The sequence below is a fragment of the Harpegnathos saltator genome, unplaced genomic scaffold (assembly GCF_003227715.2).
Source record: "Harpegnathos saltator strain DR-91 unplaced genomic scaffold, Hsal_v8.6 scaffold594, whole genome shotgun sequence".
NCBI lineage: Eukaryota > Metazoa > Arthropoda > Insecta > Hymenoptera > Formicidae > Harpegnathos > Harpegnathos saltator.
In genome coordinates this window covers 199,480-218,172 of record NW_020230420.1, presented here as the reverse complement: position 1 = coordinate 218,172, position 18,693 = coordinate 199,480, and the positions used below count along the sequence as shown (strand labels likewise).

Here is an 18,693-nt window from a genome sequence, read left to right as displayed (position 1 = left end):
TTTCTCTTCGGACGAACTTTCTTCCAGCCCTTCTCTTTGCTTTCTACGAGAGGCGAGGTAACCCTCTCGACGACGTGTTCCGCGCGGTCGACGTCGTGCCAACCCTTTTTGCTCTGACCTCCTCTCTCTCTAGCTAGCCTCGTCCCATTCTATCCTATGTTACTTCACGATCCTTCCTTCTCAATCGCACAAATGGAATTCATTTCTAGTTCCTTGACTCCCGTTCTCTGCTCGTCTCCGCATTCTCCATGCTTCCTTCCCCCCTCTCTCTCTCTCTCTCTCTCTCTCTCTCTCTCTCTGTCACTCTTTCTCCGTTCCGTTCCAAGCCTGCTGGCTTGTCCTGTTTCCACCTGAGTCGTTCTCACGTGCACCACGTACCGCGACGGCGACGGCGACGGCGACGATGACGACGACGATGACGATGACGAAGACGAAGATCGAGGACGCCCGTGTCTCGTGCAGCCGCGGTAGCAGGATGCTATTTATTTCTCTTCGATAATACTCCCGAGGCTACATTTGCCACACAGATACATACGCGTGCTCATGCGTGTGCGCGTGCGCGCGTTGCGTGGGCAGCGCGGGTACGAGCTATGAGAAATCGAAGCGAAGGTTCTAATTGGCGCCGGGAGGATATATATTGAAATTAAGTCGTCGTGTCGAGCGAAATTTTTCTCGCCGCTCGGACGGACAACGTCACTGCCGAGCGAACGAATGGGAAATCGCGTCGCCGCGACACGCGCGTCCTCGCTAGCCGCTCTATCGTGAGTTTTACAGGCGCGGCCAGAGCGTATAATAAATTATGCAGCGCGGACGTTAATTGCCTAAAAGTCGAGCCCTGAGCAACAAAGCGCGCAACCGCCTTCCGCGAAGAAAGGCGATACGACCGTGTGCGATTATCTCTGTGCGCCGAATAGTTCATAAATCATCGGACGACTTTTCGCTGAGGCTTCGCGAAAGCGAGCGAGCCAGGCCAACACCCCTGCGCGTGCCGCAACGAACGATTCGCTCGCGCGACCACGTGCTCGCGAAATTGCCAGGCTGACTAATTATCGTTCTTCGTTACGCGTCTCATTGGTAGGCATACCCGCAATTTATTTGTATTTACACGAGTAACAGAAGGACGCTCGCGCGCGCGCACGTGCGTCGCTACGTTTTTTTTTTTGCGGCTGCACATGCAACGCGAGACACAAATTGCTCGTTAAACGGCACCAATTTCTCGTTATTATTTGTTAGGCGGCGGCTGTTCTCGCGCGCGGCATTCAGCGTGAAATCTGAGCTCGCAGCGTTCGCTCGATCCCGGAGCGATTCGCGAAAAAAAATGCGCGACGACGCCACGTTGCCGGGCGGACGGCTCGCGAGCGACGTTTGACGCGTGTTGGCAATTACGCGCTCGCTTGATTAATCGACAGACGCATGAATAAGCGCGCGAGGGAGAGAGAGAGAGACAGAGAGAGAGAGAAAGAGAAAGAGAGAGAGAGTCTCCGTCGTCTAGCCCTCGCGTGCAAGGTGCGGAGTCCCATTTGCCTGAAAGCTCCCCCGGCCGCTGGGTCGTTGTAACCGCCGCTAGCGAGTCGGTGATTATTCACTTGGTCGCGTCGATATCCGCGCGACTGCGTGAGCGCGAACGCGTGCGCGCGTGTCGCGCAAGAAGCCCGAGCAAAAAGTAATTGCGATCGGTGGCGGAGTCGTTATATTGAAATCAAGATGTCTGCACGCGGGCTTGCAATCACGCTTTACTGGACGCTAAACTCGACGAGATTATCCTCTTATACGTAATGGAGTTTTTCAGCGCTCGTATCACACGTACGCACGGACACGCACGTGCGCATAGACGTACGCGTACGGCCACGGAGAGCGAGTCGCACGCTCATGGGCTTCTTAATGAGATCTCCCGCGTCGCAAGAAGCGACACGGGAGATTTAATAAAGCGCAATTATCGTCCACCTGAGACTAAGAGAAAGAGAGATCTCGCTTTGTCTTTCCGCGCCGATCGCGACTATATTCAGCGACTATAATTACCGCGAATCGCGAGTGCTCTCTCTGCGTGCGCGACAGAAGCGACGATCCACGTTCTCCCGCTCGCCGGAACTGTCGCCGGACGACGTTAATGACGCTGGACGATCGACTGTCGCATGAACGACGCCATGTGTCGGCCCGCGGCCGACTATCGATTTTTAATCATTAGTAAACCGCGCTGTTGCAGTTGCGCTCGCGCTCGCGCTCGCGCGCGCAATCGCCAGCGCCCCAAGTCACTGCCCTCGCATGTGCGCGTCTCCGCGGGCAGGGCCGCGTCGCTCTGCAAGAAATCGCCAGGTAAGAGGCGGCAGGCGAGCCCCACGCGAGCTGGTGTGGCCTGTTCGCGGGCCGATTAGAATTACCTCAGCGATTCTCCGGTCGAGTCGCTTCCGTTTCGCCCCGGGCGCTCCTCTCGCGCGCTCGTCCTCCTGCGCTCGGCTCGAAAAAGGAGACGCGCGATAAACGCAATCTGCTACGGCCGAACTATATTTAACGCAAAGTACACCCGGTATTAATTATTTGCCACGCTCCGAAGCCGCGTACACATCGAGACGTTCACGAGAGAGAGAGAGAGAGAGAGAGAAGGGGAGGGGAGAAGAGGGAACGAAGGAGTGAGACGGAGAGAAGAGAGCGGGCCGGCGTTCTCTCCCGGCGTCGAGCCGAGAGCCGAGAGTCGCGCGATAAATCACAGATCGATGATCAGATCGTATAAGGTCTCGCAGCACGAGATCCCTTGCCTACGCGGTCGGCACGACGGCGTGTAACTCGCGAGGAGGGTTTCTCTTATTTTGCTAATTAGCTCGTAACGGGCCATCCCACTCGAGGTCGCTCGAGGAAGCCGGTCGTCTTCTCAGGGGCGGCGCCGTCGCCGTGGTAGCCCCTGAGGACGGCGAACGGCCGTTTACGATCGCCGCGAGAGAAGCTCGTGGTCGCCTTCGGTGAATACTTTGTCGCCTCGCCTCTTCCGCGCCCCGCCGCTGTCTCCTCTCGCCGGCGATATCCATTCCCCGGCCATAACCGGCCGAATTACGAGCTATCCGTTCTAAATATGGGCATCGCGGTGGACCGCCCCTCTCAGGGAACCTCGCCACCTGTAGTAGTGGGGTTCTGTGTGACGGTGATAAAAACGATGATATAGATTCCGGTATTTAATTCTGAATCGTTGGATCAGGTCGCTTCCGGGCTGCCGCGGTGGAGGATTCGCGAGGGTCGATCTTGTCCGATCGGACAGTGATCCAGGTCGAAGACACTTGACTTTTGTGAGTGTCTTGTGATTCGACGAGTCTCCAGCAATCGCAATATTTGCAAAATTGTCCCCGCGACTCGCGGGATTCATTCTCAGCAAAAAGTTGCGACTCGCAAGATTCTTCCCTGCGTGCAGTATGGTCGGACGAAACGAATCGGGGAATTAATTACCCGGTCGGATGCGAATGAGTTGATACCGCCGGGAGCCAAATTACTGAACTCCTCATCTTCTTACTCTGGATTTCGCGCAGCGTCGGCTGCGATCGATTATTCTCGCGGAGAGGCCGTGGAATGTCTGGTGCCAGGGGGGGCTCGGGGTCTCCCAATAACAGGCGGACCGTTTGCATAAATCCGTGGATTTTTAATTGGACCGGTAGGGTCTGCTTATGGCCGACGATCGAGATAGGCGCGGCGGCGGCGGCGGCGGCGGCGGCGGCCGCGCGAAAACGACCCGTTCAGCCTCGGCTTCGCCGCCCAAGCAGGGCGAGGAACTGAGTTTCTCGTGCGTTAATTAGGGGCCTCCGAGTATAATCCAATTTCGGAAACAGATTTAGAAATTCGGCTACGGCCTCGTAACGCAACTGTCGAATCGTTCGCTGCGACTGTAACTGTCGCACCTCCGATCCTCCACGTGGCATCGCATGGATTTCAACGAAACAGTTGCGGAACAGTCGCGCGATAGGCGACAATAATAAAAACAAAAAGTCCAAGCGGAAAATTATTAATGCAACAACGCGTCGTACGGACGAAACTGTCCGAAGGCGCCGGAGGACACCGTCGGCGTCGGCGAGGATCGATACGTACCTCCGCGAGCTCGCCATGACACTCGCCGCCGTCGCTAAGCGAAAAACGGCCTCGTACTTAAATAATGATGATTAGCCGCGGATTGTGGTAGCGTCGAACGACGCGACGAATGCGATGAAGAAGCGATACCGTGGCGGCGGTATGCTGTCGTTGACGGAGGTCCCGCTGCTCCTCGTCCCTCTTGCTCCTTCTTGCCTCGTCCTCTCTATCGGCCCCGCTCGTACCATCGACCTTCACCCTGCATCCCTCGCGTCCTGCGTCCGTCGCGCGGCTGTCGCGCTCTCGCGTTTCGAACGCGTCCCCGTGCACCCGTTTACGGCTATATCGACGTCCCGTAGTGCGCACGGAGATCGAGACGTTTAACCCTGACAGTAACACTAGGCGCCTCCCGGACGCGCCGGTGTCGTAGTCGACGACTCTAGCTCAAAATTGTGCGCAAAATGAAAAGCATGTTGAAAATGAAGCAAAAGAGAAAATAATGATTGGTAATGGTTATGACAAGCGATTGAAATAATTTTCAGTCAATTCTTTGATAACAGACGTACCGTGTGTTACTCAAGTATAAAACTTGACGTCCGGGGTTAAGACGTCGAGGTCGCGTTGCGCGATGCAGCTAAAGTGACGTTGGTCGTCGATCGAGCGGCGAAACGTACAGTTCGTACAGCACAGTTAAAAACGTTTCGTACTTTTGTTGAAATTTCTCGCGTGTAGAAAGTTTCGTGTTAAATCTTTCACACAGCCGTGTGTGTTGATTTAACATATCGTTGTTGTGTTACTTAGACTTTACTGTGTTAAATTAAGATTAACTATCTTCAAGTGTTAAAGTAACACAATTTATATGTGCAAATGCAAGAATTCTTGCTATGACATATTTCGTATGTTAAAGTCCACAGCTAAAATGTGTTATTTTCCTCATTATCTTATTAACGGTCATCATGTGTTATCGTGTTTTTCATGTGTTTTCTGCGTATGCAAAGGTTGGATTTTTAACACACCAGTTACGTCAATCTAACATTTTCATCTTATCAAATCGTAGATCATTACTTTTGCCAAATGTTGAAGTAACATTCATTGTATGTCAATTTAACGCAAACTGTGATTCTTGATGGCGTTCAAATGTTAAATTTTTGTGTTAATTTTTTACATATTACGCGTGTTACGCTTTTTAACATATTTGCTGTATGTTAAATTAACACATAAATGAGAGTGGATGATTTGAGACACATGAAATATGTTAAATCCAACACATCATTTCCTACAGTGTAATTCCTCGTACTGAAATTTATACAACGAATCATTTTATATTTTCTCGACGGACATTGAATGAGACGAAAAGAAACGAACAGACCTCGTTGCCGTTGCATAACGTATCTTTTCAAAAACCTGTCGCCTCAGAATTGTTGCTCCGGCAGAAGCAGCAACGAGCCCCTCGCGTTGAGGACGTCTGGGAGAAGCTCAGCCCAAAGCTGAGTACTGAGGGGTGGCGACTTTTTGCAATTGAAAATTGACGAGAGAGACGCAATTGTTGAGAGCGCTCGATCTCCACGAGGCGCGCAAACCGGATCGGCTTCCTTCGCTTTCGACCCCCGTCCGGTCTCGCGACGAGAGAGAGAGAGATCGCGCCCGGCCGATTCGCGCAGTCGAGGGGATACGGTCTATTGGCGCTCGGATCTATCCGGTCGCTGTGCCGATCGTATACGTCTCACGAACGTCTATCTCTCCGTTTGGCATGCCGTCCAGATCTGTCTCCCGCGGCGAAGCACGATTTATCCGCTTACGGCTATATTCGCTGCCGCAGCACACGGGCGCTCGCGCGATACCATGTTCAGTGTGTTGTACGAATAAAGATACGCGATCTACAGCGTATGCAAATGCCCGTTGTGTAATAATAATTTGCAAATCGGCGCAAACGCGGGGGTTTACGAGCCTCGTCGTACGAGGCGAGGCGCTCGTTTGGTCGGAAGAAGTTACCGCTTCGCGAGAGATGTGGCATGTGGGACTCGGTCTCGCCAGCGCAAATAACACACACGCGGCGCACAATAGCGCAAGAAACTGGCGTCGGAGCGGCGAACAAACGAATAGAGTTTTGTACACGCGTAAGACATGTCGGAGCGAAGACGCGGGGCTAAATGGTCGGCCATGTCCGCGGCCCCGGGAGAGCCGGCAGAGGATAGCGGACGGTCCAGAAACGTACGGCGGCCGAGAGGGACAAGACAATGGACAGCGACAATAAGGCAGCGGGCCCCGGCTTCCAGCGACGCGAAAATAAATTAAAATGAACCACTCGCCGCATTGGCTGGACCGCCAGTCCACCGCCGAGAGCTCCACTCGGGGTGTCTTTGATACGTGCGACGCATGTGTCCACGTTAACAGCGTCGCTCACTTTGGCGGCGGGAGACTTTTGGCGAAGGGTGTGTCTCGATCGCGGTCGGGAATCGCCCTCGAAAAAGACGCCGAGTGCAAATTGGAACGCGTCAAAACACTCGAGCTGCTCCGTGAGTTTCTTGACGTCGCACTCTCGTTCATTTTGAATGAGAAAATATTCATTCGACGATTCAGAGTGAAGAATTCACCCCGGGGTGCGAGCGACCCCGTGTCATTGTCATCTCGCCAGGCAAGTGTCATACTCGAACGACTTTGCGCGCGATAAAAAAATCGCCTTTTATTCTTTTTTCTTTTCCATTGAGCGGAGCTGAATGCCGGCAAGAAAATCCGTATCGAGCGCGAGCGAATTCACCGAGAGGGTTTGGCGCGCGACGGTTACCAAAGTACTGAGACGAACCAGATCCGATACGCGGCAATCCGAGATGCTGCGCGATCCAGCGAGCCGCAACAAGACCGGGATTACATGGAGCGCAGAGACTGCTAGGTAAAACCCGCGGTAAAATCGGCGCTGCTCATAGAACATCGGTTCCGCGCTCTCATCGCCTACGAACAGCCCTTCGCCGTTTTCTTCTGTCGGGACAATCTCATCTAGGATTACACCGCAGTAATTCTCCCCCAGCCTAGCCGGCCCCAACGAATTCCAGGCGGAGCGGAGCCACGCTTGAGGGATTGAATCGCCGAAGGATCCGAGGAGAGAGAGAGAGAGAGAGAGAGAGAGAGAGAGAGAGAGAGAGAGAGAGAGAGAGCGAGCGGGAAAAAGATGTATGCGCGCGGGGCTACACACCACGAGTCGAGGGAGTCTCTGTTCGCTGCTCCGTGCGATGGTAAACGGCGATAACGAGGCGCGAGATAAGAGTCGAGGAGGCAAGCGCATCATACAAGGCGCGGAGAGACGGGGAGTATAGAGCCGCTAGAGCGGGCCTGTTCTATCTCCTCTCTCTCTCTCTCTCTCTCTCTCTCTCTCTCTCTCTCTCTCTCTCTCTCTCTCTCACATCCCTCTGCATCGCGCTGGCCCCATACCACACGCTGCTATCGGTCCATCTACAGTATGTTCCAGAACTCGCCGGAGCCTTCGCTAAACCGGAGGTACTGGACGACGAATCCGGAAATCGCGACCGCCGACCGCGCCGCCGCCGCCGCCACCGCCGCCGCCGCCGCCACGCCACCAAGCACGGGAAATTGTCCGCTAACTTATCGCATCCCTGTCTCAAACGTGCAAACGTTGTCAGCCATCTGGACAACGAGACGCTCGTGTGAGAGCGTTTCCGCGGGCTATTGATACCGCCACGTGTGCAACGACACGAGGGGAAAACGCGCTTTCCGTCACGTATCAGTTGGACTTTTCATCGCGCTCGCATCGGAAACGATCGCCGTGGCGACGATCATTCGTCCGTGTCATGTGTCGATCATGTGTCCATGCGAGGACACGTACGCGAGAAACATCCTGTGCGTCGAAGTCGCGGCTGTCTATCGCACGCTACCTCCGCGGAACATCTGTGAATTCCAAGCACGCCGGTGAGGCGGATACCGTGCGAGCGCGTATTCGAAGGATTCGCATTGCGAATGATTTTGAGTCTTAACGTACCGCGAACGATCTTGATAATTCTCGCGTAGCTTTTTGACGAGCGCGACCGGATAGTCGACGAGGGAGTATCGCCGAAGATAGAAAACGAGAAGAAGAGAGAAAAGGGAGACGGACGGAGAGAAAGAGAAAGAGATAGATAGAGAGAGACAGAGAGAGAGAGAGAGAGAGAGAGAGAGAGAGAGAGAGAGAGAGGGAGAGAGAGAGAGAGAGGGAGAGAGGGAGAGAGGGAGGGAGAGAGAGACCAGCTTCTCGTGCCGGTCTTGCTGGTCTTGTCCGCTGATGAAGTGAGTTGCGATGTGGATGGACAAGCTGGAGGTAGCTCGCCGAGGGTATTAGAAAATTCTAGCCCGCCATCTCCGCGGCCCCGAGAAGGATCTCGATGCGAACGATGCGACGGCGGGAGCGCACGCGTGATTAGGATATAAATGTAAGTTTCGTTAAAATCCGCCGATGGAATTGCGTTCCTCTAATCCGCATCCGCGGGCTGATTAAGCGCGTTGCCACGCACACTACAATGTTGAAATTGAACGGCGGCACGAATACCGGAAGAGACAACAACCTCGCCGGAATAGCTGGATCGGGAAGCTGTAATGTCGGCTTGCTCTCGCGCGGCCGAGATTTCTGCGATGCTGCGTTGTTGCTCCTTTTTATCGTGTGCCCATAGCGCGCGGAATTGAAAACGATTGCGGTAAGGCGACGATGTGTGCGAGCGATGTGGACGCGCGCGCGTGTGCGTCGACTCGTGTACGTGCGCGAGAGTGCGCGAGAACCTGGATGCCTCCACCGGAGCCGAGATAGCGAAACGTAGCTGCTGCCGCCGCGCGCGGTGTATCTCGCGAGCATCTGCGAATTCCACCGATCTGCGAACGACCGCCGCGGTGGAATACGTTTAAGACGCTTTTCCGAGATTCTCTCGTGCGCTCTCTCCTCCCCACCCCTCTCTCGGCGGAGTATCGCGCTGAATCGAGGCCCGAGTAACAATAGTTCGCTGGAACAACAGCGAAGATCCCGGCGCTTTGACGCCCACAGAGAGACGGCGCACAGTAACAATGATAAAATAAAATCTGCGCGGGAACGCGACGAGGAAACTCGCGCGGGGAAAAAAAAAAAACAGCGAACAGAGAGGTGCGCTCGGAAAATAGATTGAAACTTACAGGTCGTCACTCTTTGCACTCGCTGTCAGTTTTCGGCGTTCTTGGCTGGATTTTGTCAAATATTAAGTTGTACGGGGATCGCAAATAAATTCAAAGAAATAAGCAATGATTAAGAAATAATTAATAAATTGAGGCTACTGGGGACCTTTGACTTTGCCCGTCTGGAAAACACGGTGGCATCAACCGGACACCCGACCGAACGAGAGATCTTCGCGGAGGAGTTCGTGCAGGGCCCCACCTTTGTCGTCGGATGCACATACTCGCTGCATCTCGATCTATTTTAATAAGCGAAATCATCCAGTCCGGTCGCTCACACGATACGCTCGTCGTTTGTCAATGCGAACGATCGTCGCGATTCAGTGAGCGATTTGCATCCGGCAATAAACAGCCGTCGGCAAAAAGAAAGATGATGCAAACCGGTGCACGGAGGAGCGGCGGGGAACGGTCAGCTGGGATTATCATACTCGAAGTCCTACCGCTGTTTCTCTACCTTCGCCGCTTCTACCTTTCACTGCGGCCCTCTCTCTCTCTCTCTCTCTCTCTTCTTGCCTCCCTCGCGCGCGCGCGCGCGCGCAATTCCCTCCCTAAAGATGCTAATACCAAGCTCGATTCGAAGGACGGCGAATGCCAGTTATGCGGGAACAAGGTAGCCTCCTCGATTGCAACGAAGGAATCCGACGAGGCGGATTTTCAGCCACCCCATCCGGCAGGTGTTAAAGTCGCTTTGCGGAAGTTAGAGGATCGCGAGAGGAAGTCGCTGTTGCTTCACTCGGTAATAACACCAAGGACTCGCGTTACGAGCGAAATGACGGCTAAGCATTGGCGAGAGACTCTCGCCCGTAGGTCGAGGAAAAAAAGAACGAAATTTAACGGCGACAGTTCGCGTACGCAGCGGGGAGAAGTAATGAAAACATCGAATATAAAGCCGGCGACAAGGCGAATTAATTACGCGCGCACACCGCGCGTAACTTTGTACGCCTCGGCTCCTTTCGACTGTGCGCGCGCGCGCGCGCGCGCGAGGCTAATTAAAACCTCGGGGACAAAGGCGGTGGCGTGCTGAATTAATGGCGCGCATAACTTTAAATAACAATCGGGCCCCGGGACCAAGCGGTGAGCAACAAGCGCGCGCGTGCATTTGTAAGCGCGAAGAACGAAGTACGGCAAGAGCGATTTCGCGAGAGACGCCGAAGAGACGGCAGAGCCGAAGAAGAGGGTTGCTCTCGCGAGAGCGAGAGACGAGAGAGGAGGACGTTGCGCGGGAATGAAATTCCGGGAACGTTACGCAAATTGGACCGCGAGCATCCGTCGTCTCGGCGTGGCAGCGATCGCCGCGCTATCTCGATCCGCGAATCTCCCCGGCGAGGGGTTCTGCTCGGGCCCCTCTTCGGGAGGACCGCGGATTCCGAGGGGGCGATCGCCGCGCGAAATTTGCAAGTCCGGCGAAAGCACGACATGCAGGCGTGCATGAGCGAGAGAGCGACCGAGAGATGCGGTGAGAAAAGGCGAGAGAGAGAGAGAGAGAGAGAGAGAGAGGAGGAGGAGGAGGAGAAGATCCGTAGATCGGCTGAAAGGACGAAGAGAAATACGACGGCGGGTTCGGTGGCGGAGAAAAAGCGGCGGAGTGCGCGTCACGACGACAATGACGACGGTGACGACGAGGTGTGCTTTGATTGCGCTCGTGGAAGGGACACTCGCGCACCCACGGCTGACGAATTCCGGTGTCGTTGAATATTTTTGACGAAACGTCGTGCTCGTGCGACGACTCCCTTTGCACACGGCGGGAGCATGAGACGATTAACATCACACAGGCTGGCGTGAGTGAGAGAGAGAGAGAGAGAGAGAGAGAGAGAGAGAGAGCAGCGATGGTATCGTATTATTAACTCGAACGCACGTTTCTCGCGATTTGATCATCGGTGAAAGTGGCGAATTATACGTTATCTCGGGACGTTACCGGCGGATCGTCTCTCGCGAGTTATATCCGAATGTATCTTTATGGTCGGCCTCAAACGACTGTGGATATGCGCCGATCTTTATAGTGTCATCGTTAAATTCGCTCAAGACGGACGATGTGTCGCGCGGATAAGATTACGCTTGTTCTCCGGGGACAGTCCCCAAAATGTGCCTAGCGATTCCGGCCCCCTTGTTTTTTAGTCGCCTCGGCTAAAAACCTCCGTCACTCGACGGAACTCACTTCGAACGATTAAATGTGCCACGTCGAATGGCCCGCGATGTTGCAAAATCGACGACCGGCATGCGAAATGCGTGCTGTCTCGCGCGAGATCGAAACTAAACTCTTACTTCTCTCGTCTCTCCGCGACGTACACAAAATAAATAAAACACCGAGTCGATACCCCCGCGGGGAGGGTAAGAGAGAGGCAGGATAAAAATCGCAGGGCGCGCGATGCATCTAATGCGTTCCGCCGATTGCGACGAGAGGAGTCGACAGTCAGCGAACTTTGGGTCCCTCTCTCGACGTTCCTCATCTCTCATTCCTCCTACTCCCACCCTCCCGCGCGCGCCCTTCGCCGCTGTCTTTTCTTCGCGCAGCGCAGGGCTGAGGAGAGGAGAGGAGAGGAGAGAACGTGGTGCTGGGAGCCCTCAAAGCGAGCGCGCGGAGCGGCGATATTTAAAGCATATGCAAAGAGTGCAGCTCCGTAGCGGCAGCTCTCATGGTAGGGAGAGAGGGGCAAAAAGTCTCGGACAATGGCGGCTTGCGTTCGGCTGCCCGGAATCCGACTCACGACGATTTATGCGATCTCGGCGACGACGACGGTCCTCCTCCTCCTCCTCCTCCCCCTCCCCCTCGTCCTCCTCATTCCCCTCGCGCTCCTCATCCTCGGTCTCATCCTCCTCCTTCGTATCCTTCTCTTTCGTCCTGCCCGTTCCGATCTCTTCGTTCGCCCCGTGTCTTCCCGACCGGCACTCGTGAAGCGCATTCTTTCGACAGGAATGCCAGAGCCCGAAAAGCACGAAATACTCGCTCCCAGAGTGCCCGTGAGATCACCTCAGAATTTCGCAACATTGCTCCTTCTAATTATCGGCCGTTTAAATTGTACGGCCGTGGACCAACGAGAATGACGCGAGTGATCTACTTCGAAGTGCTCGATTAGCGTGACTGGATAATATTCCTCCACCCGTCCGCGAAGAGCTCCTTATGGAAGAGTCGTCAGAGAACCCGATCTTCTCGAGCCGTATGCGAATGCACGTTTCTCTCACACGCATATGACGCGCTCGTCGTTCGCTCCGCGAGAATCTTTTTTCCCCGCGGATCGCCGAGGCGTATAATCGAACGGAAGAAGAAAGTTCGCGCGCAAAAGAGCGCCGCGACTTTCTGATCAGCGCCTGCCGATTGCGCCTTAACCCTCTAACGAAGACGCTTGTTACCGTCGTTATCGCCTCTTCCGCGTGCTGCGAAACTGCTGTTCAACAACGGTCGTGTTGTTTCGCGTTCGCGCGGGACCCTCGCGGCACGAGAGAGCAAACTACCGGTGTGTACTGACCGATTGACTGCTTCGTCGCGCCTTCGCGTCAACGTGAGAGAAAGAAAGAAACAGAGAGAGAGGGAGAGAGGGAGAAAGAGAGAGAGAGAGAGAGAGAGAGAGAGAGATTTCCAACACGATCTTCGTCCCAATGTCGCAGGTCCGTCGTACTTTCTATCGGCAAGCCGTGTATCAATCATCGTCGCACTTTCTATGCATTCCAGTCCGCCGAGCGATCTGGCGAAATCAAGTCAGGTGAGCACGTAGAGCGACTCGATTCCAATGTTCGATGATTCCCGTCCCCCACGCCCCGTTCCCTCCTTCTCCTTCATCACCGTCGGCGATTGCGCCACGTCTCCATTTCCGAACGCAACCTTCAAATCCGCAAACGTCACGATTTCCGATATATTTTCGCCTTGGTCTTCTTCTTCTCTCTCTCTCTCTCTCTCTCTCTCTCTCTCTCTCTCTCTCTCTCTCTCTCTCCCCCTCTCGGCGGAGGATCTCGCCTTGGAAAGGCTGGGAGCGGCCGCTCGTTCCGCGGATAAGATAAGACCGGTCTTCTCTAGTCGACGCGATCACAGCGCGATGATTCTCCCTCAGGTGCCATAAACTCGGCCGTAAAATGAAGCGCGTTCCTCACTTTGTCGCCAGGTTTTATGGGAGGTTCGGTCAGCCGGGGCTGTCCGTGCAAACCAAACGACTGCTTCCCAATAAGGAGTTCGTCTACGTCGGTTTTAACAGCTCCGAAGCATCGTCGAAACGATCGCTCTTCCGTCGGCCTGCTGGCTGCTTAACGATCGCGTTTTTCGCGATCCGACCGGCGCTCGCGCAAGGTCCGCTTTATCGGAACAGGTGGTCGTAAAGTGGTAGCCCCTCGGCACTGTCTCACTCCCCCCCTCCCCCCGCCCCGAGATGCCCGCTTATTTCAACGTTCGACTCGATCTGATAATCTGATTGGGCCATCCACACACGAGCGTCATGTCGCACGCAGAAATCAAACCGGCCGGCCAGTTTGTTAACGTTAATTTGTACATGCGCGCACGGTCAACGCGGGTCGTTTCGCGAGTTGTTCCGCGAGTCGTTCGACGGACGCGTCCTTGGCCAGAGTGGCAACTCCCATGGACTTCCGTCACACTCTGTTGACGGAAACCCGTCGAGTCTGTCTCGAGTTTGTCTCGGCGAGATCGACAAGTCGCCAGAGATGTTTCTCGATCGCGTTCAAGTCGGGGTGAGTTTCTCCGCGTGCGAACAGCGTCGGCGACGCTGACATTGCGGCGTTAATGCAGTTTTCATCGTCGCCTCGGTTGCCTCTTAGGCAAGGCCCCGATTGATCAACGTAATTGATCTAATGGAAATGTAAAACGGAGAGCCCGCTCGTCGTGCTTCATCGGGATCCGCTCAGGCGTTGTATTGGTTGCATTGGAACAGGTGTCGCGAAATGGTAGCACGAACCGCCGGTGCACGTCAATGCGCGCTCGCGAAATTCTTCTCTTCTTCCCCCTTCCCCCCCCCCTCTCTCTCTCTCTCTCTCTCTTGCTCTCTGTCTCTTTCTCACACACCTCAGAACCGCACCTGTGCCGACGATCGCCCTGCCCGTTCAACTTTAATCTGATAATCTGATTGGCTGCCGTGTGTCAAATATTGCGGGCCTGAGTGTCAGGCTGCGTTCTTCTGCGCGAACTGGTTCTCGGCCGGACGCGTGGCCGATTGGAAGTCGGGTTCTGAAACCGACCGGCCGATTGCGCCGATGCCGGAAGGACAACTTTGAGTGCGCGGCGCGCGAGACGGTACTCGTTGTTCCGTGTCATGTGAGGGGCACCTACGTGCCGTGTGTTATTTCCGCGCGTTTTCTCCCTCGCGGCTGACTTTCGAGCGACGTCGATCCGCGACAATCGTGGGAATTCGACGTCGAGAGTCTGGAATGAAGCTGGTGGGAGAGACGGGGAAGGGTAGATTATTCCGCGCGGTCTTTTTCGAGACTCGTCATCGACCCGCCGCCACGTCATCGGTCACACATCGTGATTACGATTTATTTACGCGTATCGTTGCTGCGGGACGAGCGAGAAGAATCCGAGAAACGCGTTTCCTGCTGCGGCCAGATCGCGACCGGACGTTCCTACGCGGTCGAGACGTATACCACGACGACGACGACGACGAGGACGACGACGACGACGACTGCGGGAATCTACCATGAATCGGAACCATGCGTCGCACGGGGTCAGGATACTTTTTAACCCCAGATAGCGAAGCTTACGTCCGCGGAGATCCTCCCTTTCCCTCGCACCGACGGAGCGAGTGAGACGCAGCAACGCGAGTCCAGCCGAGGACGAGGACGAGCGGGACCAACGAGAAGCGCGAAGGGAGGAGAGGACGGAGAAGAATAGGAAAAAGAGAGAGAGAGAGAGAGAGGGGGGGGGAAGATCCGCGTCGTCGCTCGGCGAAGAAGGAGAGGTACACACTCGAGTCTCGCGCATTGATATGCAACAGGCTGCATATGCGGGCCATGCCGGGCGAACAATACGACCACCGGTAAGGCACCACCGTGTAAACTATCCGGCATCCTCGGGCCTATAACGTACCGCGCCGTGCCGCTCGATACCGCGCGGGACAGTTTACACGGTGCATCGGCTATACGGCGCGGTGAGCGCGGGTCGTGACGCGTCGTATCTTGCATCGGATGTACCACCAGTGTGGAAACACGGATACGTGCCTCTCCTCCCTCTCCCCCTGCCTCCCCTCTGCCACCAGCTCCCCACCCCTTGGCCCCCCCAACTCTCTCTCTCTCTCTCTCTCTCTCTGTCTACCTCGCGTCCCAGTATATCGGCACGGAGCAATCCACCCACCCGTCCGCGATCTTACCGGAGCTCAATCTCCCTCGCCTCCGCCTCCTCGCTCTCCTCTCTCCTGCCACTCCTGCCTCGCGCGAATCCTATTTCTCTCTCCCTCCCTAGCCGCGCCGCTTTCGATGACCACCTGTTTGGATCAGCCGATGCGCGGCTTTGCCCGCTAACCTACCTTCCGTTGAATTCACGAGCGAGAGAGAGAGAGAGAGAGAGAGAGGGAAGGAGGGAAGGAGAGCTCCTAAGCGCTGGGCTCGGCGGTATCTTACGGTGCGTTTCCTCTCGTGGACTTGTTATAATCGTCGCTACGTTATTCGGGACGGCACGACGCACGCCTCTGAGAATAGCGTGCGAATACGCGAGACTTAACGCGCGCGCAAACGAGCAAGCGCAGGACGACGCGCGTCGTCCCGTCGTCGCGTAACGATCAGAATGCGCCTCGGCGATCTCGTATAGAGGAGGAAAAGGCGGGAGTGGATATCTTCATTCGCGATGCGCTTCAGCTTTTAGGGCCCCGCGCGTCTCGTGCCTGAGCGTACGCCCCACGTCTACACGTAAGTGTATATACGTGGGCGTTTGCGCGGCGAGTCCTCGGCGTTTTTGCTCGTGACGCGACTATGCTAACGCGGTAGCGCCGCGCGTGGAATACGTTTCCGAGGCCGTCCTCGGGGAGATATCGCAGCCTCGTGCTAAAACCCAGTCGATTAACTCGCGCCAGTTATCGCCCCGTCGAAGAATTGAACTGCCGACCTCAGTGAAAGAAACGCGCGCTGTACATTGTCATGATTCACGGTGAATGCGAAAGTGACTTGCCGGGGGGAGAGGGGGAGGGGGGGGGGAGGAGAAAGAAGGGAGGAGAAAAGGCAAAAGGAGTGCGTCGGTCGGAATTTAAGCCGAGTGTGAAATTACGCCCGAGCGGGCGGTTATAGAAAAGTCTCTCGGCTCGGATATTCATCGAGTCATAGTCGCAGCGATTCCTTGGCACGCGTCCGACGAGGGATGACGCGCTGCGCGATGTAACGGCCAATGAAAAGGCCCGCATAAAAGCGAATTGACGTACCTGTCGAGGAGGATGACGTCGTCGCGGTATTCTTGACGCCGCCGACGACGGTGTTCTGCGAGGTATCCTCCTTAACGGTGATGATATAGCGCGGGTTCTCGCAGGTGGCGAACCTATGCGAGTCGGTGGAAACGGTGACCTTGACCTCGGCGTTGGCGATGCTCTTCAGGCCGGCCGCATCTGTCGCCGTGACGTTCAGCTGATGCATCATCGACAGAGACAGCAGGCTCGGCCTCGCTACGTACAGGTCGCCGGTGTTGCGATCGATGCGAAATACCGCGGCGTCGTTGCCGCTGCTGATGTCATAGGCGACCTGGCCGAAGGTACCGGAGTCGAGGTCGGTCGCTACCAGCCTCAGGACCGGCCCGTGCATCGAGTTGTCGTTCCTCATGGTCACGTTGTACCTGCGAGGCTGGAAGATCGGCCGGTTGTCGTTCACGTCCGTCACCTGGATGCGCACGATCGCTATTGTGCTCAGTCCACCTGCAAGCAGCACGGACATTCCGTTACAGAAAATCGCGCGACAAGAGCAATGGAACAATCGAAGTAAGTACGTGAGCGTAATCGAGCGAGTTCGAATCGACGCACCGCGCGACTCAGCGCTTTTATCCACGCTCGTAAGGGCTCGCGACATTTCGTTCGCTGGACAATCATCGGGATCCCGAATCGAGCCCTCTGGCAGCGCTGAGAATTCGGGCTCGCGAGCCCGATCCAGCTGGACGCGCGCATCTCACACGGAGGCGAGAAGTACGCGGCGGAGCGATTATGTTTATTTCACTCCCGGTCGAAATCCTCTTATCGAGCCAAATAATGTCGGGGTATTAGCCGACGTAGAGAACGAATCTACGGGGACGCGCCCGGAGCCGGTCGACATAAATCACGGTTGTCCCGTACCGCGCGGCCTTTTCTCGGACCCAATCAGCCGCTGCTCCTTCTCTCTCTCTCTCTCTCTCTCTCTCTCTCTCTCTCTCTCTCTCTCTCTCTCTCTCTCTCTCTCTTTCCTTGGTTTTTCGTCCCGTCTCGTTTCCTCCCCTCGAGTGCTCCTCTTTTTTCTTTTTTATTTCACGCTCGCTCGGTATCCCGTCTTCCTCCCCCCTCTCTTTCTCTCGCTCCCCCTCTCCTTCCTCTCCGCCTTGGAAGAGTTTTATTCGGGCTCACACGCGAGCACGTGTGTGCGTCGACGTGGGCTCTTTATACCCGCGCCAGAGAACGCGCGCGCGCGCGCGCGCGCGCTCGCGGAGGTAATGCGCCGCTCGTAGTAATATTTCAAACGCGAGAAACTTTCCAGGTCCCCAAACGGCTGCATTCTCGCAGTGTCTTGACGGCCGTGCTGCTCTTTTGGGCAACAAGACCTCTGCTCGCGAGTAATCGCGCCGCTGACAGGATCGATCGACCGGCGAGGTGCGTGCGTGCGCGCGAGACCGGTAAGCACGATCGATGATGATTACTGCGTTCCGCAGAAAAGACCACGCAACCACGCGATTATCGCTGCGTCCCCTTTCTCTCTCTCTCTCTCTCTCTCTCTCTCTGTCTCTCCCTCTCACTCGCAGACTTTGCGATTCGTCTTGCGTGCTCCGTATGCGGCGAAGTGTGTTTGTCCTACGCGACTGGTAGTTTACCTCCGATGCAGAGGTAAAACTGAGAGAAAGAGAGAGAAACATAAGGCAATAGAGAGAGAGAGAGAGAGAGAGAGAGAGAGGGAGGGAGGGAGGGAGGCAGAGTTCCACTTTGTCAAAAGCAACACAGCGAGCCGCGAGCCAAACTATGTTGTATGCCCAGCGCGTTCGCAATTAATCAGAGATTACCGAGATCGCGCCATCTTCTCGGATGCGCGAGCAATTCTAGGCGAGCCGTAATGCCGGCGAGCGACGAAGAATCGGCCGTGACAGGACGGATCGCGCGAGGCTCCTGTTGCTCGCCGGCGCAGATTTAGACGAGGCGCGACGCAAGTGTTAATATCGGAGACAGTATGTAAAACGGGTAATCCGATGTTTAAACGGTTTACAACCGTAACTCATAGTAATGTATGGACTCTCGAGCGCGCGGAGCTCTCCGAGCGCGAGGAGATTTATAGGCACGAGTGTCATTGGAGTCATGCGTCAAGGGGGCTGCTCTCCCGATCTCC

The 18,693-nt window shown here is 55.5% G+C and overlaps 1 protein-coding gene across 1 annotated transcript in view; it reads right to left on the bottom strand.

Moving 5' to 3' along the window:
- ds (dachsous cadherin-related 1) overlaps positions 1–18,693 on the bottom strand; it is a 66,868-nt gene that overhangs the window by 42,785 nt on the left and 5,390 nt on the right. The window contains exon 2 of the mRNA XM_025304184.1: positions 16,569–17,051. Within this exon, the coding sequence (XP_025159969.1) occupies positions 16,569–17,051 (483 nt within the window). The remainder of the gene's footprint in view (positions 1–16,568; positions 17,052–18,693) is intronic.